This window comes from Balearica regulorum, chromosome 5 (assembly GCF_011004875.1).
Source record: "Balearica regulorum gibbericeps isolate bBalReg1 chromosome 5, bBalReg1.pri, whole genome shotgun sequence".
Taxonomy (NCBI): domain Eukaryota; kingdom Metazoa; phylum Chordata; class Aves; order Gruiformes; family Gruidae; genus Balearica; species Balearica regulorum.
In genome coordinates, this window is record NC_046188.1 from 66,661,657 (window position 1) to 66,689,130 (window position 27,474).

At 39.4% G+C, this 27,474-nt stretch overlaps 1 protein-coding gene across 8 annotated transcripts in view; it reads right to left on the reverse strand.

Moving 5' to 3' along the window:
* NAV2 (neuron navigator 2) overlaps positions 1-27,474 on the reverse strand; it is a 406,583-nt gene that overhangs the window by 17,317 nt on the left and 361,792 nt on the right. For 5 of the 8 annotated variants that reach the window (XM_075755358.1, XM_075755357.1, XM_075755352.1 and 2 more), the window contains 13 exons: positions 26,837-27,304; positions 25,719-25,784; positions 24,442-24,486; positions 22,105-22,265; positions 19,761-19,949; positions 14,439-14,491; positions 12,528-12,551; positions 12,334-12,408; positions 7,691-7,774; positions 6,979-7,090; positions 5,982-6,127; positions 3,223-3,395; positions 341-494 (listed from right to left, as the gene is read on the reverse strand). In XM_075755358.1, the coding sequence (XP_075611473.1) occupies positions 341-494; positions 3,223-3,395; positions 5,982-6,127; positions 6,979-7,090; positions 7,691-7,774; positions 12,334-12,408; positions 12,528-12,551; positions 14,439-14,491; positions 19,761-19,949; positions 22,105-22,265; positions 24,442-24,486; positions 25,719-25,784; positions 26,837-27,304 (1,750 nt within the window). The remainder of the gene's footprint in view (positions 1-340; positions 495-3,222; positions 3,396-5,981; positions 6,128-6,978; positions 7,091-7,690; positions 7,775-12,333; positions 12,409-12,527; positions 12,552-14,438; positions 14,492-19,760; positions 19,950-22,104; positions 22,266-24,441; positions 24,487-25,718; positions 25,785-26,836; positions 27,305-27,474) is intronic. The other 3 variants (XM_075755360.1, XM_075755355.1, XM_075755356.1) reach the window with 1 other exon arrangement.

A 27,474-nucleotide genomic window follows, 5' to 3' on the forward strand; every position in this document is an offset into this window, starting at 1 on the left:
ATGTGGGAATTCACTAAATGCTGAAGTGCAGCTACTTTAAAGCAGAGAGCACGGGAACATTTTAAGAGGTTGCTGACAGTTAACAAACTGATCTCCCCATAGGTTCCTAGGGTTGAAACGGTTACAGCTACAGAGTCGAGGGCAGCAGAAGTCACGTGTTCAAGCTGACTTTTAACGAAGGTGCAAGGCGTAACACTGGCACAACGCTAGACGCAACTTTTAGTAAGCGTTCAAAAACGTCAAATTTACCTTCTGTCAGTTCTTTACTGTACGGCAGGTTGGGCAATCTTTAGCACATCAATGTAGACTGCAATATTTGGGGGGGTTATTTATTTCTTACCTGCATTCTGTTCATCGCCTCCCGAAGTTGGTCAAGCTGATGAGCGGAGCTCAGGGCTTCTAGACGAATATCAGTCAACTTCATCTCCTTGTCTCTTAGCTCATTTCGTAACTGCATGACCGTTTCAGCTTCACTGTCAGTGCATTCGGAAATACTGGAGAAGATTGAAAAACAGACATTGAACGAGACCCATTTGTTACTTTTTGGATAGCGCTTCTCCAGCATTTATTAGTAAAGGAGGAATAAACCCCTTTTATTCTGCAGGAAGCAGGCAAGAGTTTTGGCTTATTGGATTAGTGATACCATAAATCAGATATTAAATTGGTCATGGAAACATTAGAGACTAGTGAAATAAATATGTCTGAGGGTTATTTTTCTTTAATCAGCATATGAAACAGAACTCTGGGAGTCACCTAGTACTGGATAGTCTTCATTTTTTTTCATGGTAGTTGCCATAAAGGACAACTTCTAATGCCAAAATCTAAATAAATTAAGGGGGTGCAGGCAGTAAGAGCAGTTGGTTGGAGATTGATGAGTTTACAGACAGATTTAAAGCTCACCAGGTGTGCACAGCTGGGTTTCCCTGAACTGTTCTGGAGGGCTTTGGAACTCTACACCTATTCAAGCGTGATAAATTCCTGCTCGCTTTAAAGCACTCATGCTTAAAAAATTTTTGGTGGCGTTTTTCTTCCCTCCTCCCACAAAAAAGGATTCTGGGCGAGTAACGTTTCAGCACTTTCATAAGTGTATCTATATAAAGATCAACACACAGCTGTTGCTTTGAGGGAGACTTCATTTAAAACATCTCTCCCTAAATCAGGTTAATGAGAGATGTTTTCTACACCAAAAAGCCAAAATACACAAGTTTTACTTGTGCTCTAGCCTTCCCTCAGTTCCCATATTTACTCTTTTCTCACGTTTAGCCTTTTGGCTTTCACGTCAATACGAGATGTATGCATACAACACGTACGCACACAACATTCTGACTGACGATAGAAGAGATCATCATTTGACAATTTTCTGGCCTTAGATTTCTAAAGCACAATTTGCTGTAGTCACCAGAAATTCATCGAGTTAGGCTCAAGAGACTGGAGACGCTTTACAGAAAATTCACGGGGGATTATCTTCTGCTACTAACATTTCATCGCTATTATGCGGCTGGAAACTATTGCTATTGTTTTCACCTCTTCATGTGAAAACAAGTGAAGGGCAAAACTTCAAGTTTGGGTACTTACTCCAATGCATTCGATCTGAAATCAGGATGGAAGCTTTTCGTGACATCTATAAGGTCGTAAGGCTGGCTGGTAATTCTATGTTTCACAATACTGCCTCTTACAACTTTCTATATTTATTTATCCTTTTCAAGTGATGACACAACTGACAGAATTAACAGAAAATCCGTTTTACAAAGTTTTCCAAGCCCATTCTAAAGGTGAGTTTAAGAGTCAAAACAGTGCGGGGTAAGGCAATTATAGAACTTTATTTCACAGGTGGCCAAATGCAGCATCAAGACCGCCTGTGACCTTCCCACGAACATAAAATGAATGTAGCAGCAGGGCAGAAGTCCTGACGTTAAAGCGTACATCTCGTTCTCATACACACACAAGCAGAAAGGTATGGTTTGGTCCTACAGATGAGCCTATACAATAGCTTGCTACTGCTCAAAGGACACATTTGTTTCTCACTCCTCCTCCCCAGCCTGCTCCTGGCTGTGCTGCCATCATGCCCCCATGCCTACACCAGCCCTGGCGCTCGTCAGAGTCTGCTCAGACCCCGGCACTGAGCCATCCCAGCAACCTGGGGGACAAAAACCCAACCCTATTCACGTTTCTATCAAATTATTTTTCACATAAGTTAGCGTGTTGCATCGGCTCAGTGGAGTTGTCTGAGAAGTAGCAGAACCAGTGCAAGGGAAGGACCAGGCACAGGTGGCTGGGGAGGTACGGAAGAAAAGAGGAGCGCGTCATCTCCATTCATTCTTCAGCCACAAGCTGTTGGATGAGCTCAGCCTTATCACTAAACAATGCTGTTTGATTTCCAGTAAATCCTTACCTTCATCTGAATTTGTCAGCTTAATTGGGAACTCATCACTGCAGATTAGTACAATAATGTCTTGTCTTTAGCCAACAGAGAAAACAAAATCCCAGACTTGGCCTGGCTTGTTTCATTCACAGTGAGAGATCCAATTAATTCTGCACTCCAAAGTCACCCTGGTTATAAATACTCTTCATACACAATATGTTCCACTGAAAGAGCACCCCAATGAAATATTAAATCATGCTACAGTAACAATGCAATGATTTTTTTGCTTCCTGGACACTAACGCAAATGTACTGCCTTGGGAATCAGCTTACGTACCTTTAATTCCCCCAATATACACGTAAAGCTTTTCCGTGCTCTGCCTGTAACCTCCTTAGACTACAGCGCATTCAAAATAGGCAGTAGTTGAAAGTGTGAACTTTGCTCATTCTTTTGCCAGTACGCCAGGGTTAAGGATTTTACCCCAAACCCTTAGCAAAACACAGCCCGCCCCTGGGGGATAACGCAAGTGATGCTTGGGAGTAGGACTGACCAGTGGCAACGGACCAGCCCTGATCTACAGCTCAATCCAGCTGTCAGACTCTTGTAGCGCTTACGGAGATGTACACATTCTTGGAGAGATGTGCACAGAGGAACCAAAGGCCACAGAGTGGTGTAGGGTACATTTTGCCTCTTTCTGTCAAGTGGCCTAGAGACATCCTGTAAAGCCAGCATGGAAACACTGGATGTCTCCAAAGCATGGTTTTTCTCTCTTCCTCTACCAATGCAGCAAGATGCTTTCCACTCCATTTTCTATTTAAAAATTAAAAAAAAAAAAAAAAAAAAAAAAAGAAATCACTTACAGAGAGTTGGAGTGGGAAGCTCTCAGCAATGGTGTCGAAACAGTAGAGTTATGGTGTGGTAGCTTTGGTGAAGATGGTAACGAAGAATCAGTCATCTCCTCAATATCTGAATGAGAAGATGCTGACTTGGGAGATTTCTTTTTACCAAAAGCTTGCTTGAAGGAGCTGCGTAACTGAAAAAACCAAGACCACAACAGGAGGCACATCATTAAGAATGAAACCAGGCAAAAAAAGGCACAGAGTAAAAACTCTAACATGCAAATACTCCAAACGATACAGCCATACTCACTTATATTTTAATACGGGTAAAAAAAGAATAAAAAAGCCTTTTTTTCCTTAACTATTTAATGAGATTAATAAGGTCAATAGGACTGGATATCAATGCTTCCTATTTTTTAAGATAACTATTTTATAGCAAATTCTGTTCAGTGCAACAAGCTTTACAGTGATGTTGTAGCAACTTGCAGCTATAACGTAGCGTGGGTCAGACAAGGTTAACAATGCTGAAATGGTTAGTCATGTAAATGGATGGGTTAGCTTTGTATCTCATAGTTTAAAGTAGGTCTTCCTTACCTCATTGACCTGCCAGAAGAAGCGCAAGCAAAAGGAAGTGGGGGAAGGAAAAAAGACATGTTTTAACAGATAAAGCCCGTGATAAGGAAAGCTTTGGATTTCTAAGACAAACATGACCAATAATCAACAAAGACCAACAGTTACTTTAAAACCGGAACCCTGTATTTTCCAAAACCAGGTGTTTCAAACAACACACGGTCATTTTTTGCATTACTTAAGGGAGACGCCAGACTCAAATCTCTTAACTATTTAAATTATATTTTCTCCTTAGCTCAGACAGAATGTTCTGGCTAACAGCCAAGTTAATACTGTAATTGTCCTTCCAGGAACAGGTACTTTACCAGGTGAAAAGACCAAATCTTCTCTACCTACCTGCAACTAAAATAACCTTTTTTTTTTTTAATGCGACTGCCATTTTCCAAAGAAGAAAAAGAATGAATATTCATGTGATTAAACTGATGTTATCCCAAAGTTACAGTTCAACCGTTAGTATTCAAGAAGCGTTTGGACGACGCTCTTAGGTACTTGGGTTAACTTTTAGGTTGCCCTGTGCGGAGTCGGGATTTGCACTTGATGATCCTCATGGGTCCTTTCCAACTCAGGACACTATGAACACCGTTTAAGGCTATCGCAAATTACATGTTGTAAACAGGCTGGCTAAATAAGAGCTGAAAGTTATTTTTAAACTAGACAAAGACTCTAACATGGTGAGAAATGTTGAAAATCTGGTGTTTCAGCCCTGAATGGACAGCTGCATTGTTTCTGTATTTAACAAAAAGATCTTGGCTGAGAACTTCCTCAGTATTTTTGGAATAAAGAATGTGTGAATTAGACTCAACTTCTGTATTTTTCTCAGTAAATTACTGATTTAATTTCCAATCTTCATTTTACAGCAAGGATGTACTCATTTTCAGTAACAACATAAAAATACTGTCCGGATGTTTCCTTAACCCTTTTTAAAAATAGTCATCTGATGAATGAGAAGCATAGGTTGATGTAGGAGCATATCTACTAGGTTACAATAAAAAAGAAGAGAAACTGAAGCAAAAATTTAATAAGTGTTTAACTTAACTAAGGCTTAATGATTACAAAAGTTTTGTGTAACAAATTAGAAGTCACTAGCAATTTAAAAGTTACAGCAATTTACTTTGTCTATAACTAATGTGTAACCCAGCACAAGGAGGATTTGGAGATGACATTGTTTCCATTCAACCAATTCTTAAATACTACTGTTATGAAGGAGCTGGCAAGATATCAAAATTAAATCACCAGGATAAGAGAGAAATGAAAACAAGAACTTGCTCAGGAATCTGTTTCTTACAGTTCAGGAGTTTCACAAACATTTCCGAGACGATATTGTGCAAATACAAATCACGCTTTTACCAGCTCAAACCACTTTTTGTACCTATACAGATTCTTCTGCACACCCAGAAGATCCAGGGAGATTTAAACTCAGTGAGAAGGAAGGGGTGGATTGCTTTAGTGGCTACGATAAAGGATCTAGGGACTTTAGTCCAAACTACAATCAGACTAGGTCACTAAGGCAGTATTGGTCTAATCAAAAATGGAGTTTAATATAATGTACCTTTCCTCCAGTACAGGGTACCTTGTACACAGTACGTGATGAGCAAAGAAGGAAAAACGGGAAATGAAAGGTAAATATTGCAAAACCTTGCAAAATAAATGTCCATCACAATACATTTTTAAAAATTGGTATTTTTTTGTTGTAGAACTCCATGGTTACGTTCAAATAAGACTTCTTAAAGTGTTTAACATGTTCACTTAAAGGAAAGCCCTACAAGCCAAAAAAGAAAAAAAAAAAAAGAGAATGATCTCTCATTGTGGATTTGTTTTACTTTAATGACAGATGTCAAGTTTTCCCTAAGGGTTTGGACATCATATTACTTTTAACCAGAACTGATCTTTGACAGCTATTTCTAATTTAAGACTGGCCTCTTGGCTGTTAAGCTAAAATTCAATCCTAGGCAGAGTCAACACAAGCATATACATCACTTACGACTCAATTAAGCCTTCAAAAGAGAGTTTACACAGGATTTACACAGCGCATAGCCCTTGTGCTGACCTGCTGCACGCAGGGAGGAAGGAGGAGCCGAGCAGCTAGATTTCACCATGCATGTTCTGACAATTTTATATAAACCTCAAACAATCTGGTAAAATACACTCACCCAGTTCTTCCTCTTCTTTTTCTTTGAATCACTCTCGATGTTACTTCCCACACTGGAGTGACTGGTAGCACTGTTAATACTGGAGACGCTATCCGAAGAGTGCTGCCTTCGGATCCGCAGGTCTGCGGGTTGAGCAGCTCCAGGTCCTGAAGATAAATGGAGGCAGTGTCAAAATGACGTAAGAAATTTCATAGAAGCGTAGATTACTGGGATTAAGAGAAGTGAGATTAAGGCAGGACTGCATTCAGATTTTATATTGGAAATTACTGAAAACACCAAAGAAAATAAAGCCAAGTCCCTGACAGCTCTGAAATGGGGATCTTTGCTCCCTCCTGCTTCACATCAGTGTCTAGATGGGTGAATTACTAAATGCTTCTAGTAAATTCAGTGACATAGCATTTCATCAAAGCTTTTCCATCTTCAATGTGTTCTCATGTGTCTAATGTGTCTTTCTCATGTCAGCCTTCCAGTACCTGAAGGGGCCTACAGGAAAGCTGGAGAGGGACTCTTTATCATGGAGAGTAGTGACAGGACAAGGGGGAATGGCCTTAAGCTGAAGGAGGGGAGATTTAGGTTAGATATTAGGAAGAAATTCTTCCCTGTGAGGGTGGTGAGGCCCTGGCACAGGTTGCCCAGAGAAGCTGTGGCTGCCCCTGGCTCCCTGGCAGTGTTCAAGGCCAGGTTGGATGGGGCTTTGGGCAACCTGGGCTAGTGGAGGGTGTCCCTGCCCGTGGCAGGGGGGTTGGAACTAGATGATCCCTTCCAACCCAAACCATTCTAGAATTCTATGATTCTATAACGCATCCATTTATTTCTGCAGAATTTATCATGCTATTTACAGAGATACCCATTTCAAATCCCCACATGACACCATAACAAGTAACTAGAGCATGGTCACGAGGCGAAGCTGATCTCTGATAGTTACATCAGCTACTACCAAGAGGACTAAAGTCTCATGAGCACTGCACATTTGCTAAACACGGTGCTTGCTTCTCACCTTTGCAATTGAGCTCAGGTGTGTTGATGACTCCATTGATGGCAGCCTGGGCAGCAGCATTTTGCTTCTTCAGGAGTTCAATCGTCTTCCTCAACTCGTTCAGTTCTGAGTCCTTGAATAAGAAAAAAATGGTGTTACATCAGAAAATGCAGATGGCATCTAACTGCTCCAAAGGAGCCACATTTCAATCTGAGCATTGGTAGTTGATAGAGAATTTATAGAAAATATATATATATATATATCTGTACAGGGAGATGAAAATGAGGTTTGGTATAGCTGGGGAAGCACACCCTCAATAGATTGGAAAATAGTTTGGTTGTTATGATACAAAGAAACGTACATGCTCTGTAATACAGAAATTGCACGTATTCAAGTACACTCTCCAAAAATCCAATATTGCCTGTCTTGCAAGGATTTTTCTTGGTGTTTCTCTCGAAAACACACGTGTGCGGATGCTTTCAGAAGAAATTTATTACAAAAATAAGCAATAGTGAAGACTTGCGTCCAAAGCAACAATTTATAGGAATAACCTGATCAGTTGTCACAACATTCCAAATTTTTTATTACATTTTACTCCATCACCACAATTGAGGAAATAAGGCAAACCGTGCATGTGATTTTTTTTTTTTTTCCTCCCACACCTACAAAAGCAGCACGAGCAAGAACGCTGGAAACAGAAGTTAAGACTTCCCCAAATACTTTTCCAGCTTGCCTTTTGTTCCGCTGTCATTGTCAGGCTCTGCAGTCTGATCGTCATGTTCCCCAGGCTCTGCTCAAATGCTGCCACCAGGTGAGCCTGAAAATTCAAGCATACACAAGTAGTTTGTTCTCTCCCTCCAAAACAAGACTATTTCTGTGGGTATTTAAATGGACCACCTAATGCATTGCATTGTTTGTTGTGTAAATGATACAGAGAAAATAACACTGATTAGAAAAGGTCAAATCAGTAGAGCCTACATTGTGAAAATGATTGCAAACAAATTACCAGGAACAATTTAATTGTGGAGAATTAGAAATGCCAAAAGGTAACAGACCAATTTCAGAATTTTAGAAGGCGACAGCCCTTTCATGTATGACTACCACTAGCAGCACACTATGAAATGATGCAGTTTTAGGCTATAAACCACGGCCTGCTCGGCAGCAGCTGCTACCAAACGCTTTAGAAAACACAAAGGGAGGAGTAACGCTGCGACCTGCGCATCAGGAGATTTCCTGAAGGTGGCTCCTCAGTCAGCTGCTACATCCACTTCTTTGGCACCACGATTTCAATAGCCAAGACAGTTATTTCAGATATACAGACCAGCAAAGCGGGATTTCTTTCCGGTTTGGAATTCTCATTTATTCTCTAAGATGTGCAATCCTACATCCAGAATACATCTGAGAAACGAAACACCTTCTGGGTCCCCTTCGAAGAATCCCATCTCAAACTAATCCAGTTCATGTACTTTTCTCAGTTGTTCAAAGCTGCTTAGATTTTGTGATAAATGGAAAACATGCTTTTCTCTTTCAACAAAGTGGCAACACATATTAGATTCAATTTTTTTTTTAACATCTCACAGATTAAATAACTGAGGCTTTTAAGGGCCACTTTAGGGAACACATCTTGTCACCTGAAAGTAATTCCTGATACCAAAAAGGCACGGAAGGTCCATGAAAGTCCCTGGTTATCTAGCCACGTCCCCAAGCTATTGCAAGCAATGGCATGTAAAGATCTCTTATTGCAACATGTAGAGAGATTCTAAACATCTTCTGCTTTTCATTTTTGAAATCAGACTTAAGCTTTGACTTTTTTATTGGGGTCATTATTAACATGTAAAAGGTTACTTAGTGATAGTTATCAGGTACCTTCAAGTAGTTAAGTAGCTAACTCTTGCCACAGCGCTTTTTCTAAAAAGTTTAAATCTTTTTCCAGAGGGCACCAAAACACCCAAAACATCACTCCTAAGTTTTATGAAGATACCCTAAAAACTAAAATAAAATAGAAAACAGTAAATAAAATATTAAGCAAGTTTTCAAGTACACAAAGGCCAAGCCGAAATTTCCCTCCAACCAGATGACTATTTTCCTTGTGGATATTTAAGGCAAAAAGACACTCCACAGAGTGGAGATTCTCACTCTCTGAAAGCCCAGTCAGTCAGAGCAGTCCAGAGATGCCTTCTCTGCAGAGAGGGGTAAGGATGGAGACAGGACGCCTGCAGCATTGCGGCCAGTCTGACGGGTGCTTTATCAGCTGATATACCTGCATCTAACTCAAAGACTTCGCCAATATTTGAGTGCACCTTGCTTGCAACCAAGGTCTACGTGCTAAATATCATCCAAGATGGAATTCCTGGCGCTTGCCAATGACGCTTTTCTCTTTTCCCGTGAAGCGCTGAGCACCCAGTGTCGATTATAGCAAGGGCATCGGCCAAGAATTGAAAATGACTGAGAAGTAAAGGGAAGGAAAGCGAGACTCAGAAGATGGAAAGAAACTTGATAAAAGGGTACCATGTTTCTAGTGGTGTTGTTTTATAGATATACATGTCTATCTATTTATCTATTTACAGGTGTACATGTATATATATACACACATCTCTATGCAATAGCATATGAAACTGAACACAAACATAGCTCAATACCTATTTATCTCATTAGCCATAATCATCTACACTAACTGTAGCAAATAATATTTTATTTCTCTATTAAAAATAATTCTCTACACATGACGACAAGTAAAATTGTGCAAAAACTTTCCAAGCAGAAAAGGACATTCTCTCACCTTATAGAGAATAGCAAAACTTTTCACAGAGCTATTCCAGACTTATTCATCAGCAGCACAGAGCTGACTTATCCTAACTAACCGTTCCCACATTCACAATGAAAACAAACCCGAGCAGTACAATAATACGGGATGTGCATCTCTCATTCCCATCAGTCTCTATGAAAATAAGCAGAGTGGAGACTGTGAGAAAATAGCAAAAAGTAATTTAAACCCTGTGTTGGGTTTGCGCTACACATGTATGAAAATCTAAATATTTATTTTACAAACACAGACAGCAAAGCTTCTGTTGGGGAGGATGAACAGGGAGAAACAAAACTGATATTCAGGAATCCTCAGCAATACTTTGCAAAAGCAAAAAAATAAATGGGCAAGCGGGACCGCAGGGATTACTAATGAGATACAAACCCTTAATGCTGAACCTTAAGAAAAAGTTGCTCTTTCAAAACCATATTAGGTGCCTTGAAATCATTCCTATCTGGAAATTGTTCAGTGAGCTATGGAAAAAGAGTTATCTTCGCTTCCTAGTTGGAGCAAAACCTTTTCAAATTCTTGCCCCTGACGGCCTGAGAAGCATCAAAAGCTGCAGTGTCTATACAGGAAAACTCAGGAAAAAATTAATAAATTAAATAGTTTTTTCCTTTATTTAAAGAGATCTATTTATTAAGTTCGGCAATTAAAATTGCCTAAGTCAAAAGCATTTTATTAAAAAAATCTGGTGTAAAGGAAATGTCCATAAAGCACTGTCTTAACAAACAGCACTTATTAGTCTAAACTTCTTTGGGAACAGACCTGGCCTTTCACATGGAAAAAGAGTATGTCCTCCAAGAGAGGTGGCTAGAACTGAAAAGTTTTACTAGGACAGTTAGAGCAACACCTCTGCAGCAGACTGTTGCTGATTTACGGACAAATAAGGGGCAGGTCCAAGTCTAAGAAGTTTAAATAGCATGAATAAAAAATGTCAAAATTTTAGCAAAGTGAATGAAGCAAAAATGGAATATTATCCAAATAATAAATGATGCTAACTTTTTTTGGGGAAAAAAAAACCCCAACCCTCTCCCCTCAAAAAACCCCACATGACCCCAAACCAAATAAAAATATACAGTGGCAGCATATGTTAAAAACTATTCTCCACAAAGATAGTAGTAGTAACCGTGCACAAATTCTTGGGTAAATTACTGGCAGCTGGGGCAGGCACAGAGTAGCATGTGCTACTCGCTACTCTTGGAGAGAGGCTACTGACTCCGGTGGTGAGTAACAGCCTAGTGCATCTGTGCACTGTACGAAGGAGAAGGCAACAAAACCAAGGCAGAGCTAGAGGAGCTGCGCAGCTGACAAGTTCTTTGAAGGACACAAGCTGGGTTATTCAACAACACGATAAAAAACTTTAAGCAAGAGACTCTGGTCCTGCTTTCTCACGTGTAAAAGAAGCTTCTGGATGAAAACCAACTCATGTATTCAGTTCTCTTTGTATTTGAAGGGCAAACATAAGATTAAATTTTAGGAAGGTTTTAAAAATTTTTTCTTTTCCTCTTGGGAAAGTGACTGAGTGGTTACATGCAGTCACAGCCCTTTCATTTGCCTTCTCTATTAACTGTGTCCTTGGTTTTCCTTTTCCATTTTGCAAGCTGGATGAAGCACTGCGACGCCTGCAGTGAACACCGCAGTAGATTTCCCCTCGGATCCTTCTTGTGATAGGTGTCACTGCTCAGGTGAAAGCTGTCCTTTACTGTGCCAAGTTTTGCACTCCACCTATTCAGAGAGCTGATGGACAGGAATGTCCTCTTCAGTAGCACATGTGCTGATGTTTGTTCATTCCCACAAACTGGGATGTCAGTATGATCCGATGTGATGACTACTCATCTGTAGCTCATTTACCCTAGAACTGCTTATTTTTCTAGCAAGTTTCTGTTTTGCACATTTCTGCTATCTGTAACTACAGCACAGAATATACAAATAAAGTTGCCCAGGGTCAGACTTAGTGTTGCCTCAACACCTCCTGGCCTCCAATTTTATTTTTTTTTCCCCCACATTATTTATTCATCAAATTCCTCAGAGGAAACAGACAGAAGTATTGTCTACACTGGTAAAAATCAGGTATGTCCACTCCCTAACCGTAAATTAGTTCTTAGAGCCCCTTATGGCACTGTCACCTATCACACCATTAACCCACATCTTTATGCAATAGCAAAGCACAATGCATTTCAATCCACGTTTCCACCAATTTTTACTCCTACCAATTGTAACCTTCATCTGTATCTCATCCCAGCCAAATGACAAGATCAGACACCATTTATAAAAAAAATGACACCATCTTCAATGATTTTCTCAAGATCTGAAGATGGTTAATATCTATATAAAACCAAATGAATATTATAATTCAGTATTTAAAGACAGGCATAAGACAATTCAGGACAGAGGATGTTATTTTTGGAAAGATCCCACATGCACGTAGGTTTGTTTACTTTTTTAAACACATAGGTAACGTGAACCGAATGTTATCCACATGAAATCTTTCTGTCACTTAGAAAAACTGGGGTGGTAGCAGGGGCATTAAATGCATCCCTGTTAGCGTTTGTTCTCAGAATTGTACTCACATTGGCAGTCAACTGAGTTGTCAGAGCTGACACTTTTTCTTGGGATGCATCCAACTCTCTTCGTAGCTTGCGAATCTATATATTTTAAGAGAGCAATTTACTGCACCATCATAAGGAGAAATAAAATAGCAACGCATGAAATGCAGGGTGTCTTGACAGAACATTTATGCCTGTCAAACACGATGCGCTCTTACCTCTGACTGGCACTTCTCTTCAGGCTATAAAATAAAAACAGAGAAAAAATACATGAGTACCTTACAACATAACCAGCCAGACAAATTTATAAAATATTTTTTTGTTTTGGTGCGTTTCAGAAACTCGAATGTGAATTCCTTATTTTGGATTCCCACATCCTTACTCAATCTAAGATAATCTCCTAATTTATTTACTTGTCAGGAAAAAGAAAACAGGCTGCTTGTACAGTTCTTCTTCCTGCAGGAAGGAATTTGGGCTCCACTTCCCAGCCTGCCGACCAGTGCACATCGGAGCCTGAACCGTGGGAAGGGGGAAGCCCTGGCTCCGTGCATAGGGCACTGCCTGAGGCTCTGATGAGCCAGGACTGTCACAGAACATGGACGACCCTAGGCAATTCCTTCCTCCCATGCTCAGCTCTCCATGGGATGGAGATCATGTTTTTGCATTCCAAAGTGACGTGAAAATTAAAAAAAAAAATAAAAAATTTACTCCACTTGCTGCCTAGGCACTGTGGTGATGAAAAACTGAGGACACACAACTAAGTTATCTGAGGATGCAAAGTGGATTTACTGACCATCCGCTGTGGTCTGCATGATAAAATTGTGGCTGCTATGGCTTGTTCCTAACCAAAGTTATCAGCTAAAGAGAAGTATATGGTAGGAAGTTACACACTCCACCGTCCTTATGCAAACATGTCCACTACCAGCCACCGTGAAAATTATAGCCATCAAACCACACTATTAAGAGCCACTCGTGTTTGGGCAGCGAGCACAGAAACCAAAAGCTGCTGAGAACTCTCCCTGTGGCTCTCAGGGTTATAAACAACAGCCCAGAGGAAAAGGTCTGTTTTCCATCCTTCCAACGCGTTATCTGCTTCGGCTTCACATGGACCTTGCCTGAGGCAAGGTCAGTAACAAAAGGCAGTCTTTTCAATTTATTATCTAGGTCTTAAGGCCATGGTACACATGTGGCTTCCTAACAGTGAAGCCTATATGTGAAATAACACTATGCTGGCTCGACAGACTTCATAGACAGTTACACACGATCTGCCAAGAGCAAGTTCTTCCACGTACTCTTGTGTCACATGTGCTTGTTTCAGCTGGGCGTGTGTGGTAAGCGTGAAGCTGCATTAGACTTGCATAACAATTCGAAATTAAACACCTTGTTCAATGAACACATCTTACCGAAGATGCTTTTTTTTTTTTTTTTTTTTTTTTTAAAAGGGTTGTGCTTTAAGAAACCCCCAAAATTGTGATGATAGCACGCCAGGAATACACGATCGCCCTTTCATCTAGCTAGTTTGGATATTAACAGCAGTGAAGGCACTGGGATTTAACCATCAGTGCCAAACACTTCTGTAGACTCTCGTGGAACCTGCTGTGCCCCTGGGTCGCTGCAGGTAACACCCCAAGGAGCTGGAGAAGAGCTGGGCAAGACACGGTCTGCGTGTCGCAGCCTCGCCTCCCCGTTACTGCACAGGAATAGCCTTAACCTAGAAGATCTTCCATAATATACGTTTAAATGGAAAATCTTTCGTGAGGTTATTAGAAGAAAATAAGCACATGTAACACACATTTAAAAAACCTGTATTTTCAAACTCCAGTCAGTCTTATCTTAGGATCAGATAACCTAAATGAATACACACTTTTGGAGAAAATATTACTGGCATAGTGAACAAACGGCTTCTTTAGAATTATTAAAATCTGTGCATATATTCAAACTTCTTTAGTAGCAAATCATTAATAAAAGGCTGCAATGACTTTATTTAGAACTTTTTGGGGTGCTTTGGGTAATGAAGTTCGCATCTCCTCAGATCTACTGAGGTCCTTTGTGGCAAAACCTACATAGCGTAGTTGTAAAACACTGATTCAAAAAATAAATTGCTAAATTGTCCATTTCATTATACTCACTGTTGAATAAATAGATGATGTGCTGGACACCAAAGAGAGAGAAGAACCATGCACTAAAGGAAAGAAAATAAACAGACTGAATATAAATACAGTAACCACATAGTGGAGCCATCCCAGATCATTCACTGCCAACTAACAGCCTCCTGAAGAAATACTTTCAGGAATTTCATCATCCATCATAAACTTAATTATATTATTGCACCAATAATGTGCAGTTTGAAGAATGCATGCCCAGGTATTACAATCCATAAACTTGCATTTGGTAAAGCCATTTTAACAATTTAATAATAGTTGCTTTGGGGGGAATGAGGGGCAGTCAAGAAGATTAAAAAGAAAAGTTTCGATGAAGGTTTCATCAGAAAAATATTTCTCTGGACAGCTTATCTTAAGACTCTTGCAAAAGGGCTTACTCAGAATAAAAAAAAAAATGCAGGAGAGAGTACAAATGCAGGAGAGTTAGAGTAAATCTAACTGCTTCATCTTCAGTTTTAGATGAGATTGAGGAGGGGTGGTGGCGTTTTCTTTAAGCAGCAGACCAAGATGGAGATGTCCTGAGAAGACCACGATATGTAACCAGATGCTCCAGGAGAAGATGTGGAGCACCCAGGGCAGAAACCATTCTCTAATTCTGGGGCTCTGAATTGTCCCCTGAATGCAGCTGTATCTTCCTTCTGCTGACTACAAGGGAGCGGAATCACGGGCATCAGTGAGCTGAAGACTCCCTATCCCTGCAGGGTGTTTTGCTCTTTCTTTAAAGCAATAACACTTCTTTAACAAGGCAAAGTTCTTTCTCTCAAAGAAAAATTACCTGAGTGAAAACACGGCTACAAAACCTTTTCTGGAAAAGAATCCGTTACAAGCAGTTTTTGCATTTAAATATACATTCAGTAAAAGATATACCTACACGCTGATTCTCAAGGTTGCTACCATCACCCCGATGTTAGGATTTACATATAACATCATTTTATTTTTCATTATGCTATTAAAAAAACCTACCTGAAGCTATTCTTTCTGTTACTGAAACATGCAAAATTACCTTTCCTTTTTTTTTATTTTTAGAAACAAAATATATTTAACTGAAAAAACTTTCATTCAAACTTCAGGTAACTTCATACAAATCATATGAAATCGTGTCAAATCACTTTTTCTTTCATCTACATCCTCCAGCCAAAAAAAAAAAAAAAAAGTTTAGAAAAGCTGCCATTTTGCTCTAATTACCTACTGCAATTCTCCTACATTCATAATAAATGGGTTCTGCTTTCCCATTGACATTATATCCTAAGGCAAGGCTGGAAAGAGAAGTAAACAGAGTCTAAGTTAGCTTCTGGAGGAATTTAAGACAATTTAAAAAACCCACAAGAAAGTAGAAAAAACTCACACCCATTTGCTTTTTCTGGTTAATAATATTTTCAATTAAAATGATCTTTATAGTTAGATGTCAAGAACTGTACTGCATTAAGAACATAAAAATAACTAGCGTGAGTCAGTGAGCGGGGTCTGTCTAATCGCGTGCTCCATCTCTGGCTGCAACCGCAGCGCATGTTTAGGGAAAAAGAATGCGAGAACAGGGCAGATACCCGGTGATTTTTCCCCAGGTACACCTTTGCATCTTCTGGGAATCAGCAGAGATGGAAATTCCTGAGATGGAATCTGCAGTCAGACCACTATTTTTCATAGTCGCTGTGACCTCTCTACCACTTACTTGCTTAACTGCTTCTGAATCCACTGGCACATTTTGTCTGTAACAAAAGAATCTTCTTGTGTTTAGAAATATCATTCTCTGCGGCTGTTTTAGACCTGCTGCTGAATCAGTCTGTAAGTTCCTAGAGTGTCTCCACAGCCTTGTGATATGAGAAGTAATGGATAGCCAACCTCTTTATGATGCACTATATTGTATATTATCACCTCCCGTGGGTCATAATTTTTCCAAGCTGAAGATTCCTAACCTATTTTAACTCTCTTCACATCATAGATGCTACGCACTTAAGATCTCCTCGTCATTTTTCTTTTTATTTGCGTTGTACCCTTAGGACTGCCTTTTTCAAGATGGAAAGCCCAAAGCGCAAGCAATATTTGCACAAGGCCACCAATGGACTCATACAGAGAATATATTATTATTTTCTGGTTTGCCTCTCTATATTCTTCCTTTGTGCAGTTTTTGCTAACAGAGATGTACTCAAAAAAGCAACTGTAGCAACTGGGCAGAGAAGAGACAGATCTCTTTACAACGGATTGGGATGCACACATTTTTGAGTTAGCATCAACTGGAATTTTTAAGACCACATTTGGACTTTAAAGGAGGAAAAGGAGACTCAAAATAAAAAAAAGGGAAAGAACATATCACTCTGGGAACCATACTCCTGCCATGTAAAACATCACCGCTGCGTCATTTGAACGTGTACACAATTTGAGATTCCTAGTTGTTTAGGACAACTAAGGAGTTAATATTTTTTGCGCAATTTCTTTTTAAAGTATCTGCAGATGGCTACTTTAAGGCTATTTAATTAGGAGCCTGAAGGCAGTTATGCTCTTGATGTGATTCCTGTTTTTTGCAGTTAACATGCATCTGCACGCAGGCTCCAAACCCAAATTGTTTTGGAGCTATTATTTTAAAAGCACTATAAATGCATATGCAAGCATGTATCATTTTTAATGTTAGGAAAGAAATGGTCTAGCCGTGATCAACTGTCCAAAGAGCAGAAAGAACAACAAGGACAAAAAGGAATAAAAATATCCCACAACAATGAATTTAATTATTTTCTCTCTAGGCAGAGCAGCTCCTGGAGAAGACCTATGGCCAGGGAAGTGGGACAAGTGGATAGCCATGAGACCACTTGAGTTTTAGGCTGTTCGCCCCCCCCCCCCGCCCCGGCCCTGAAGTTCTGGATAGTTTGGAGGCTCTTCCTGCTGGCATCTCCCCAGTTCTGAAACCCTTCTGTCAAAAGAGTTACGTGCTGCAAGGCTGGCTAACATCTCAACCTACATGCTGTGCTGTGAGAGAACATGGCTGTACTTCACACTATGGAGACAAAAGAAGAAAGTCTTTTAAGAATAAATCCTGGCCCTGCTGAAGTTAATAAGAAACAAACGTCTTGTAATCTTATGTGGTAATAAACAACTAAGAATTGGATTGGTAAGCTTTATTTAAGACCTGGATTCGTTGACGCTAGCAATATAAAATTAATTTGACTATTAACCACAGATTTAATTTCTATAATACTTTTTGATCTATTCTCTCAACATGAAGGTGAATTAGATCCATGGGTTTAAAAGCACAAGACAACATATATGCCATATTCAGGACCAATTCCTCACTTCTAACTCGTGATTCCCTGAGAAATAAGCAGGACCTAATAAGCAGGCTATCCCTCCCCTCTTGTATGGCCAGAGAAGTGACAGAAGAAATTTAACATAAAGACAAAAATATTATTACTCTCTTAGGTGCCAAAAATTTAGGAAAATCTGAAAGGGGCTTCTTCAGCATGTCCACTGTAGGGTCAAATTCCTGCCTCACACACAAATGTGATCTTTTTCCACTGCTTTCAAGTCCATAACTTGGTAGGTTTTTCTTGGACTTCATTTTTATTATTATTTTTAAAAGAATGAAAAGCACTTTGCAGAACATTTCACCTAACTCTTCTTTTCCTTTTTTTTTTTTTTTTTTTTAAATGATTTGTCCTCAAACATGTAATATTTGTTAAATATCCTTCCAAACTGGCCTCTCTCCTGGAAAGAATTGCTGAATTATAAGAGATAGTTTAACCTCCAACATGCCAAAACAGATCTGCTGCAATCTTAAGCACACCTAAAAGACCGAGGTTACAATTTTTTTGAGGATGTCTTCAATAAAATCTGAGTAAGTTTTGCTGTAGCAGCTTTTTCAGTAAATCATCTAAGAGTAAGACAGATGCAGTGATTTAAACTCCTTCACAGATTATATTAAGTAATTCTATCAAAAGAGCAGGACTGTTCATCTCAGAATGGAATTCAACTAAATACCTGGCAATCTTTGATTGTTCGTGATCATCTAGCTTTCTGAGAGCACTGCACAAACAAAGGTTAATTCCTGCAACGACACAATTTTCAGCCCCACAGCGTTATTCAAATAATGTTCAACCCCTAATGAAGATCCTCAGCCATGGGTCTCTAAAATACAATTAAATGTAATGGAGTTAGATTGGCTAAATTCAATAACAAATTAGCCCCGAATCTTTCTGGAGTCACATCCAACACGCATTTTTCACCCCTTCCAATGGCAGAAAACCGATGGGATAACCAGTATCTCCAGGAAGGCACGTTGTAGCTCCCAAAGGCCCCTACAAGCACTTCAGTGTGGCTCCCATGCCACACATGCCTGGCTCTAGGGGAGCAGCAACAACGGGGTGTTGGGTTTACCACTACTAAGTGCAGGTCTTCAGCTGTGGAGCAAGCAAGTCAGCAAAAGCTTGCGTGACCTGTAGTGACAAAGTACTTTATAGCCAACCAAGCTCGCAGTCCTTGCCAGAAATGAGATTTAAGACTCAAAAAGCTAATGCTGAAAGAACTTCCTAAGAACCACTACCAGAGATCACCCCACACTTGACTTCTCCAAGTGCAACACTTGAGGGTTTTAACATGTGCTCATAGCTACTCCTGCTACAGCCATAAGGTCGCTTGATCAGTAGCAACCCAACTAAATATTGATTTATAGGTAAATGACTTTTTCTTCTTATATATTTACATGGATTTCTTTTATCATATTTGAAAAGATGATGAGGAATTAAAAAGAAGAGCCTAGATGTTTTGAAGAACTATGCAGGTCCCTTCTGTGGAAGCTGTGTGATATCAACCCAGGACATTCAGCAGAAATAAAAAGTAAAGACAATTTGAATACAGATTAAATACTGGAAAAACTAGTGGCGATAGAAACAACAGTCTGACTGATATTAATTATTTATACTACAAACAGAAGTGTGGAGGCCTAGATTCAGGAGAATAGTCCTATTCAAGGAAACACACTCATATGCTAACTCTAAGCATGAACTAGAGTCATTCTGAGATCACTAAAAATGAAGCACAGCATGTGTTTAAACAATTTCTTGAACAGTGATGGTCTAGGTACACCACTTAGATGCTTTCCTATGTCCTGCCAGAAGGATCACTGAATGAATATCATCAGAACAATGATCACTGGGACTACAGTTTTATCCGAGAGCTCCGCACAGAGAGAACTGTGCTCTGAAATGACCTCTATGCTGAACCAAAACCCACCAATTCAATACTTGGTTTATGTGAGAATGCCATCTTCTGATCATTTCCAGCGCCACCACATACTTTACTGACCTTCTTCAAAGCCATCGCGGAAAGAGCCAGACCGGCTCATCGTTCTGCTTTTCTCATCCAGGGACATGGAGCTGTTCCTGAAGCGCGTATCACTGTAAGGGTCATAAGGACCATCTGCATTGGAAAGGCTGTGGGTCCGTAGCATGGTTGGGTTTGACAGGCTCATCTGGGCTGCAGTGGTTGGGCTCGCTATTAGTGAAGAATAAACACCAATTTATTTGCACAACCACAAATTTTCATACCTAATTTTTGTGCAACTACCAAAAAAACTTTTTTTTTTTTTTTTTTTTTAAAAAGACACAAAGTTTTGATGTCATCCTCTCCAGGCTTCATTATTTTTCTAAATTCAATTAATTCAAATAATAAAGAGGTATGCAAATCAAGCTAGCAAATAAGAAAGCTCAAGTAAATAAGGTCATTTTAAACACTGGGTGATATGTCTACGCTTCTACAGACAAGCTCAGTCAACTCACTAACACCTTGAAGGCATGAACTAATTAACCCTCATTTAATTTGGAACAGTCCTTGCTCAAAAAGAACTAAAATGCCCCAAGGAATTTAAACTAGTACTTCACCTATATAGAGCAGGTCTTATGAACTATCTCCTTCAAAGCCTTCAGGGTCTCAGAAAATGACATTTTTCTATGTATTTAAGTCACAAATTTTAAGAGCTTTAAGTTTCCTAATAGTTGTACATTTCAGAATTGTTTCTTTCCACTATGAGGTCCTAAGAATTAGAAAATACCAATTTTGCCTCAAACTCCAATACTCTCTCAGCCAGTGTTTAGAGTTTTTAAAGAACTCAGGTTTTATGGTTTTTAAAGAACTTGGTGTTAAATTTGTACCTGTTATTTATTAAGAACTAGTTGATTTGTGGGGAAAAGAAAAGGGGGGAACAACAAAATTGCTGTTCAGCTGGCAGGTTCCTCTTGGTGTGCTGTCATTGCCCGTTTCTATATACACTATCAACTGACACAGACTATTGCAGAAGATACAATAATTCCATTTCAAGGTGCTCAACTTTCATATCAACATTTGTTATTAAATTAAATGTGGTGGCCTCTCTTGACACTGATCCCTCCAAGCTCTTTTTTTTTAAGAACACAGAAAAATAGCTTCTTTCTTTCTTTTTTTTTTTTTGTGTTGCTTGTTTGTTAAATAGCTTTTGAAGCTTATTAATGTAAATAATCTTCAATATTCTCCATAAGGAGTTAACTTTCTGGGGCTAAGACTACACTTTTTTTTTTTTTTTGGAGACCATTAAGGTGCTTTCATGAACTTTCATGACAGTTTGTTAGCTGTTGGCCATGTAATTACACTGTGTGTATATTCAGCTGAAATTTTGTTAAGTGTTGGTTTATTTAAAGCTGTTTATTTAACCTGTTTCTTTTCAGTGCACTCACAGAAAGGCTCTGAAATGTTGCTGCTGCAACGCAAAACTGCACTAGAAATAAGTGAGCGCATAAGCTGCTGCAAATTCACACGACGCAAGAAGTTCACAAGTAAAGGCTTAACTATTTTGCATATTATTTCTTTATCATTCTAGAAAAGACGGAGGGGCTTCTGAAAGTCAAAAAGAAGCAGAAAAAGTCAGTTTGATATAGCAGTTTCCAAATGCCACTTAGCTTAAAGACAATATATGTATATACTGTTAGGATTGATTTACATACCTAACCAAATTGCAAAGGCAACTGAGTAATATTTCATCAGCATACCAGAGATGAGCACTACTAGCACTTTAAATCAGGTTATTTCAGCTGCTGATATGGTCAACTAAAATCTGCAATGCTTTAGGGATCCTGTCAAGCAACTCATTGTTTCCCTCACTTCAAAAGTGTTTACTTCTATCAATGTATTTAAGTGAAGGAATGGCATTCTTTCTGACTTTCATCTGTTCTTTCAAACTGAGCTTTATGCAATTTTCCAACAAGCCACCTGAAAAATACATACAAAGATAAAAAAAATCTTCAACCGATGAGACTGGCACATACGGTGAGTAATACGCTTGGATTTTAAAGCAGTATTACTAAACAGGTAGGCAACGTCTTAAGTCCTTTAAACACATCCATGTGTAGTATTAACAAATAGCTCTACTGAGTAGCTCACAATTTATATGAAGGCATTTAATAACTTCCAGAGAAGTATTTTCAAAGAGTTACTGCAAGTATGGCACCTTTGGGCATACAAGATAATAATGCTAATTAGTCACGCTCATTTCAGTGAAAGTGCTTCCTGAGGTTGAATGTGGGACTCGGAGCTGCTGAAAGAAAATTATATTGTGTAATACGCTATTTTCGAGACATACAATGTATTGCTATGATTATCCAAACAGATAATTATTCACCAAGTTGTGAGAAGTTAAATCGAGTTCCAGAGGGTGATGTTATGCTGGATCCAGATGAAAATGGAGAATTGCCAGCAGTATCCTGAAGTCCTCCTGCTGAATGGGACCGTAGCCATTCTTTTGCATCTTCTTGATTACGGAGTTGAGAGGACGGAGTATATCTGCAAAAACGGTTTTTCCAAAATGAACTTTGACATTTATTTAAAATTAAAAAAAAGACAACCACCATGAAATGTCACAAGACTTGGGGAGGGCGAGAGGGAAAGAAAGATGGAAGAACTCTCATATGAAATTTAAGAATAAAAATGATATAAACCCAATACAATTCTGAATTAAGCAGCTGTTCCCAGCTATTCCTAATTCATTCCACTTTTGGTTGGGAAAACCTCCCAAAATTGTCCTTTCCAATGGCTTCAGTAGTAACCAAACTAGTAGCAAACAAAAAGCTACAGACAGAAGTTGTATACTGTAGAATAAAATGTAGTGTGTGTTAACGTATGCACGATTGAAAAACAAAACCATAATTTGGAAATCCATTTCTTTCCTTAGGTTATGCCTAAATTCTATCACTATTTTAGTATTTCGGTGCATCGCTAAGCTTAGCTGGCTTTTTGTCACATTACAACAAAATTCAAGTCAACAAAGCCATTATCAGATTTTTAAACAAGTTGCAACCCAATAATTCATATTCCAAAGACATTAATGTAAAGGTCTGTGGAGGCGTATCCCATTTAGTTCAAAACTAATAGCATTTAATCATCATAAAGGAGCCTGAGTTGAGCCTTTTCCGAACGCAAAGAAAATAACAGGAATGTTGTCTATGCTAACATCAACGGCAAAACAGCCGCTGGCTTTGGCTTAAGTAAAGTTTTAAATCTGCTTTTATATATGCCTGAAAAAGAGATATATTACCAGAGGTGTTATGTGAAATACGTGATAGGGTACAGGTATCAACAGAAAGAGCATCATGGAAACACTTCTCTGCTGATGGATTTCAGTGTCTGTCTTATGCTATGCCATCTGCTTTTGAGAAATATTTATGGGTTACTAGCTCTCCTTCCAAAAACTAAACACTTGGAGCCTATTATTAGTTGATACTATCTATTTAATTAATTAGATTCCCTCCAACTAAATACTCTGCAGTGAGATATAACTTATTAAGGCTATTTTAAATCAATGCGAGCGCTACAAGAATTAACACTGCAAAACCTCAAAACTACTTTTAAAAAAAAGACATTTTTCTGCTTATGCCTCAACATTTAAGCAACAGTCTCTGACTATCTGTATCTCAAACTTTGCAGATATATCAGCTTATTAGAAAAAGGGCTTTAAACAGTCATTTTACTTTAATGGTCTAAGGATTTTCCCCCCCCCCCAGCATTAATACCTACCTCTTCAGCACTCACATGTTTCAGTCTTAAAAGAGAGTCTTTATTCATTAGAGACATACTTGATAACCACAGAAACATTTTAAACAAAATGCCGTTTTAAGAAAGGCTTTTAGCACTTGGCTTCACGGGATAAAGCTGCTGTGAAGAACAACGTGGATAACACAGAATAAATTGCAGCTGCAATTTCAAGGCATCAGTCAGTGATCCCAGAAGCTGCGTTAAGCAATTCTGAAGCTGCAATTTTCTAAATTGTCTGAGATCTCTTATGTAAATTCTGCAACAGTTAAAGCATTTAATTAATACAACTAATGTTTATTATCTTGCTCGAATTGCTTGTATCAATGGAAAAACTTTTTTTTTGGTGCAGGTTTTTTTTATGTTATAAAAAACCACAACCTTACAGTTATACAAAATGTATGAGAAGACAATTGCCAAAAGTTTGTTTGGGGATTTTTTTGTTCTTTTCTAGAAGAGTAGAAATTATCTCTAAGAGGCCTATATATTTAGGTATTCTGAAGCAAATGGGTTTTTTTCATTAATATATCCAATGTCATCCTAAAAGGTTTGGCATGATATTGAAAATATTTTCTATTTGTATATAAACAACAAGGTTCCCGGGGTAAAAATGATTTCAAGTCGTTCCATGTACTAGCCATAGAAGCTGCAAAATTATTGTTTTCAAGTCAAGCCCAGTGATGGTTTATGAGACGCTTTTCAGCAATTCAGCCAGCAAAAGCCACAGTTCTCGCTCAAGCGGAGAAGCGACTGGATGAAAAAAAGCACAGTGGTCAATGGCCTTCTTTGAGGATTAAAGAAAGAAAGAAAGGAACGATATTGTTGCCACCTCTTGCAAAGCCTGCGACCATCACCACCAGCCACAACAGAAACACAAACCAAACTCCAAAGCCACAACAAAAGCTGTTAAACCGTGTGGAAACACCAATACCTGAGTCCCTTCTTAGGCAAAGTGTTCCTATCAAGATGTGGGTCGCTGCAGAAAAGTTAAAAGAAAAGAACTTCAGAGAAGAACAAAAGGGAAGGACGAAGAAGGACGTACAAACATCTGCATCACCTTTTCGGAGGAAAAGGTGCTGGGGCCTTCCTCCAGAAACATGCAAAAACCTCCTTACCCAGGTGGGGATTTGCACAAACATGCATCTGGTACCATGCCAACGAATCGCATCTGGTCACATCGTGGTGTTGCTATCTCTCCTACCCACAATGAACAAAAATGGCTCTCTAAATGTCAAATGGATGCTTAAAAATATGCTTTTCAGCAGGCGTGAGGCAGACTATTTGTGAAAACTGATGAGAATCTTCGAGTCCAAACCACCTTCCCGTCATTTCTTTCAGCAGACACCATTTAGGGAATGCAGCTAATTACTGTTACACAGCTGCAACGTTTAGCAGAGCTCAGACTGTTTAAATTTCCAAAACTTTGCTTAAATTCCATTAGCAAAGTAAAATGAACCTATTAGCCATCCAAACCCCAAATATTTAAGTTTATGTTTTTACAACTGATGAACTTGTAACTGAGCAGAGTCTGTTAATTTGTTTTTAAAGAAAATATCCACGTGCTTAAATGAATTAATTTAATGACAATCCTTATAGCTAAATTACAGCGTGGGAGTGACTAAAATTATGGCAGTGAGCAAAAGCGAGCTAGAATGTTTAGATTCGAGTCATCTTTTCCCAACTTTTGCATTCATTTTCACAAGGATGGATGTACCCAAGTCCCCGCAAAACACTCACGAGTCAAACTGCAATAAAAGACTGACGACACTGAATGACACGGGGACTTCACAACAAGAAGGACAGGCCTGAAAGGCAGTGGGAAAAGCAGCATGCCAGAGGAATGCTGAAATGCTAGTGAGAGTTTAGATTGGTAGAAAAAAAATGGCAAGATTTTCAAATTGCCTTTGGCAAAGAAACGAGGGGGGGGGGGGGGAACCACCCCCAGAAACCAAAAGATGTTCCCAGAAACAAAAGCAACACCAAAAACATGCCAACTCTGCCGTATGCCGTTCTCCAGATTGATTTCGGTAAATAAATGGGGTGTTTGAGGGGACTCTCACTGGCATGTCTTTGTGTCAGTTCACACCTGAACGATGAACACAGCAGAGGACTCAACTGAGCACAGTCTGTCACAAAACAATTTGCTTCACCGAGATGGGCAACAAAACCTACAGCCTTGTGCGTACTCCTGTCCTGAAAGAGCATTACCTGTCCTGTCTCCTGGGCAAAGTATTTCGGCAGAATTTGGGGCTAGCAGCAGGGGAAGAAAGAGGGCTAGAAGAATCAGTCCAACAAGACAGAAAACAAGAGAAGGAATATTAGAATGAAAAGAGGAGAGAACAGAAAGGAGTTATAATAAAACACAAACAGAAACCCAAACTGTCAGAACATTATATTCAGCGGCAATTTTCTACATTGAGAGGCAACTACAAAAATTTTGCTTCCTGCCTACATATTGCACATCAGGATAGAGCTGATTTCCAATGCTTGCAGGGGTACTACTGCCTTCCACAAAGGGTCACTTGGAGAGCATGCACTGCAAGTCATTGTCTAGTTTATCCCGACGTTAGCTCAATGTGCCGTTAATACAGCTCTGATGCTGAAAATGCAGTCCCGTTCCCTCCTCCCTGCTCAGTCTGTTCCCCGCTCCTGTTCTGTATCCATACAGATACCGATGAATCTCATCGTGTAAGGAGCTGGGGAACTGATCAGTCTGAGATACAATTCAGGTGATCGTTTTTCAGTTGGATCCATCTCCCAGTCGGGTTCACAAAGCATTCACACAAATGCCTGTACCAAAACATTGTAGAGAACAGCTGGAGATGGGACAGGGCAGCAGGTAGAGGCCAAGAAGGGATCGAGTGCCTAAGGAGACAGGGACTTCTCTTTTCAGCATGGCCTCCAATTTAAAAGCTTGTCAAATGTTATAAACAAGAAGTTTAACAAGAAAAAGTTGGCTTCTCAAATCAAAATGACAATAATGACGGAGGATTTTTTGCATATCACTACCAGATCAACTAAGTGGAGATCTTCAGAAGGATAATACATGATGCAAAATTCAAATATTACGTCTAAGATGGTAGCAAGAGAAGTTGTCACATTGGCTACCAGAGCAAATTAAAAACCTCACTTGAACCCGTCCTCTTGCTCTGAACTGGGCTCCTTTCCTGGAATGGTTTCTTTCTATGTTCTACTAATACCATTCAGCATTACCTTGCATGAACCACAACTTCAATTGCACCTGCAGCGTTGGCTATGGCTGCCAGGACTTCATTCACATTTGGGATACATACAGACGTAGGGAAACGAGAGAAAAACCTACTAACCTTTCAGACAACGTAGTCTTAACACTGTTGGTTCGGACAAAGGGAGTCAGAGAATCATCTTTAGAGGCTGGAATCAAGCCACTGGAGGAGTTATGGCTCAGCCCACCTCCACTGCTCAGAGAGATATCAATGGATTCACAGCTGGTATGAAGACTGCTGACAGACTGATATCCAATGCCATCCTTGCTAACGGCAGAGGAGCTACTTGCGTTGGTACCCCACGTTAAACTGTTGGAAGGAGCTGAATGTGCTGAACTGGGACTAGAAGCTAGTGGAGATTGGTTCATATCTGTGTTTTTACTGTATAGAGGACTGCTGCCCCCACTGCTCAGGATACCGCTGCCAGATGGTGAATCAAGATTACCCTGCTGGTTCATAGTAGCGTGGGGATTGGAGATGACTACTGAATTTTTCATGTTTTCAGCTGTTGTGATGGGAACTTGTTTACTAGGCTTGCCACCGAAAAGTCTGTAAAAAAAAAAAAACAAAAACAAACCCATGAAAAATACATAAAATGGAATATTAAATGCAAGGATATTTTATATCTAGACCGTATATCATCTTAGCTTCAGAAAACCAACATTAAGTAAATGATCCTAGACTGGACATACACAACTATAAATTTTTAAATCTCCTTG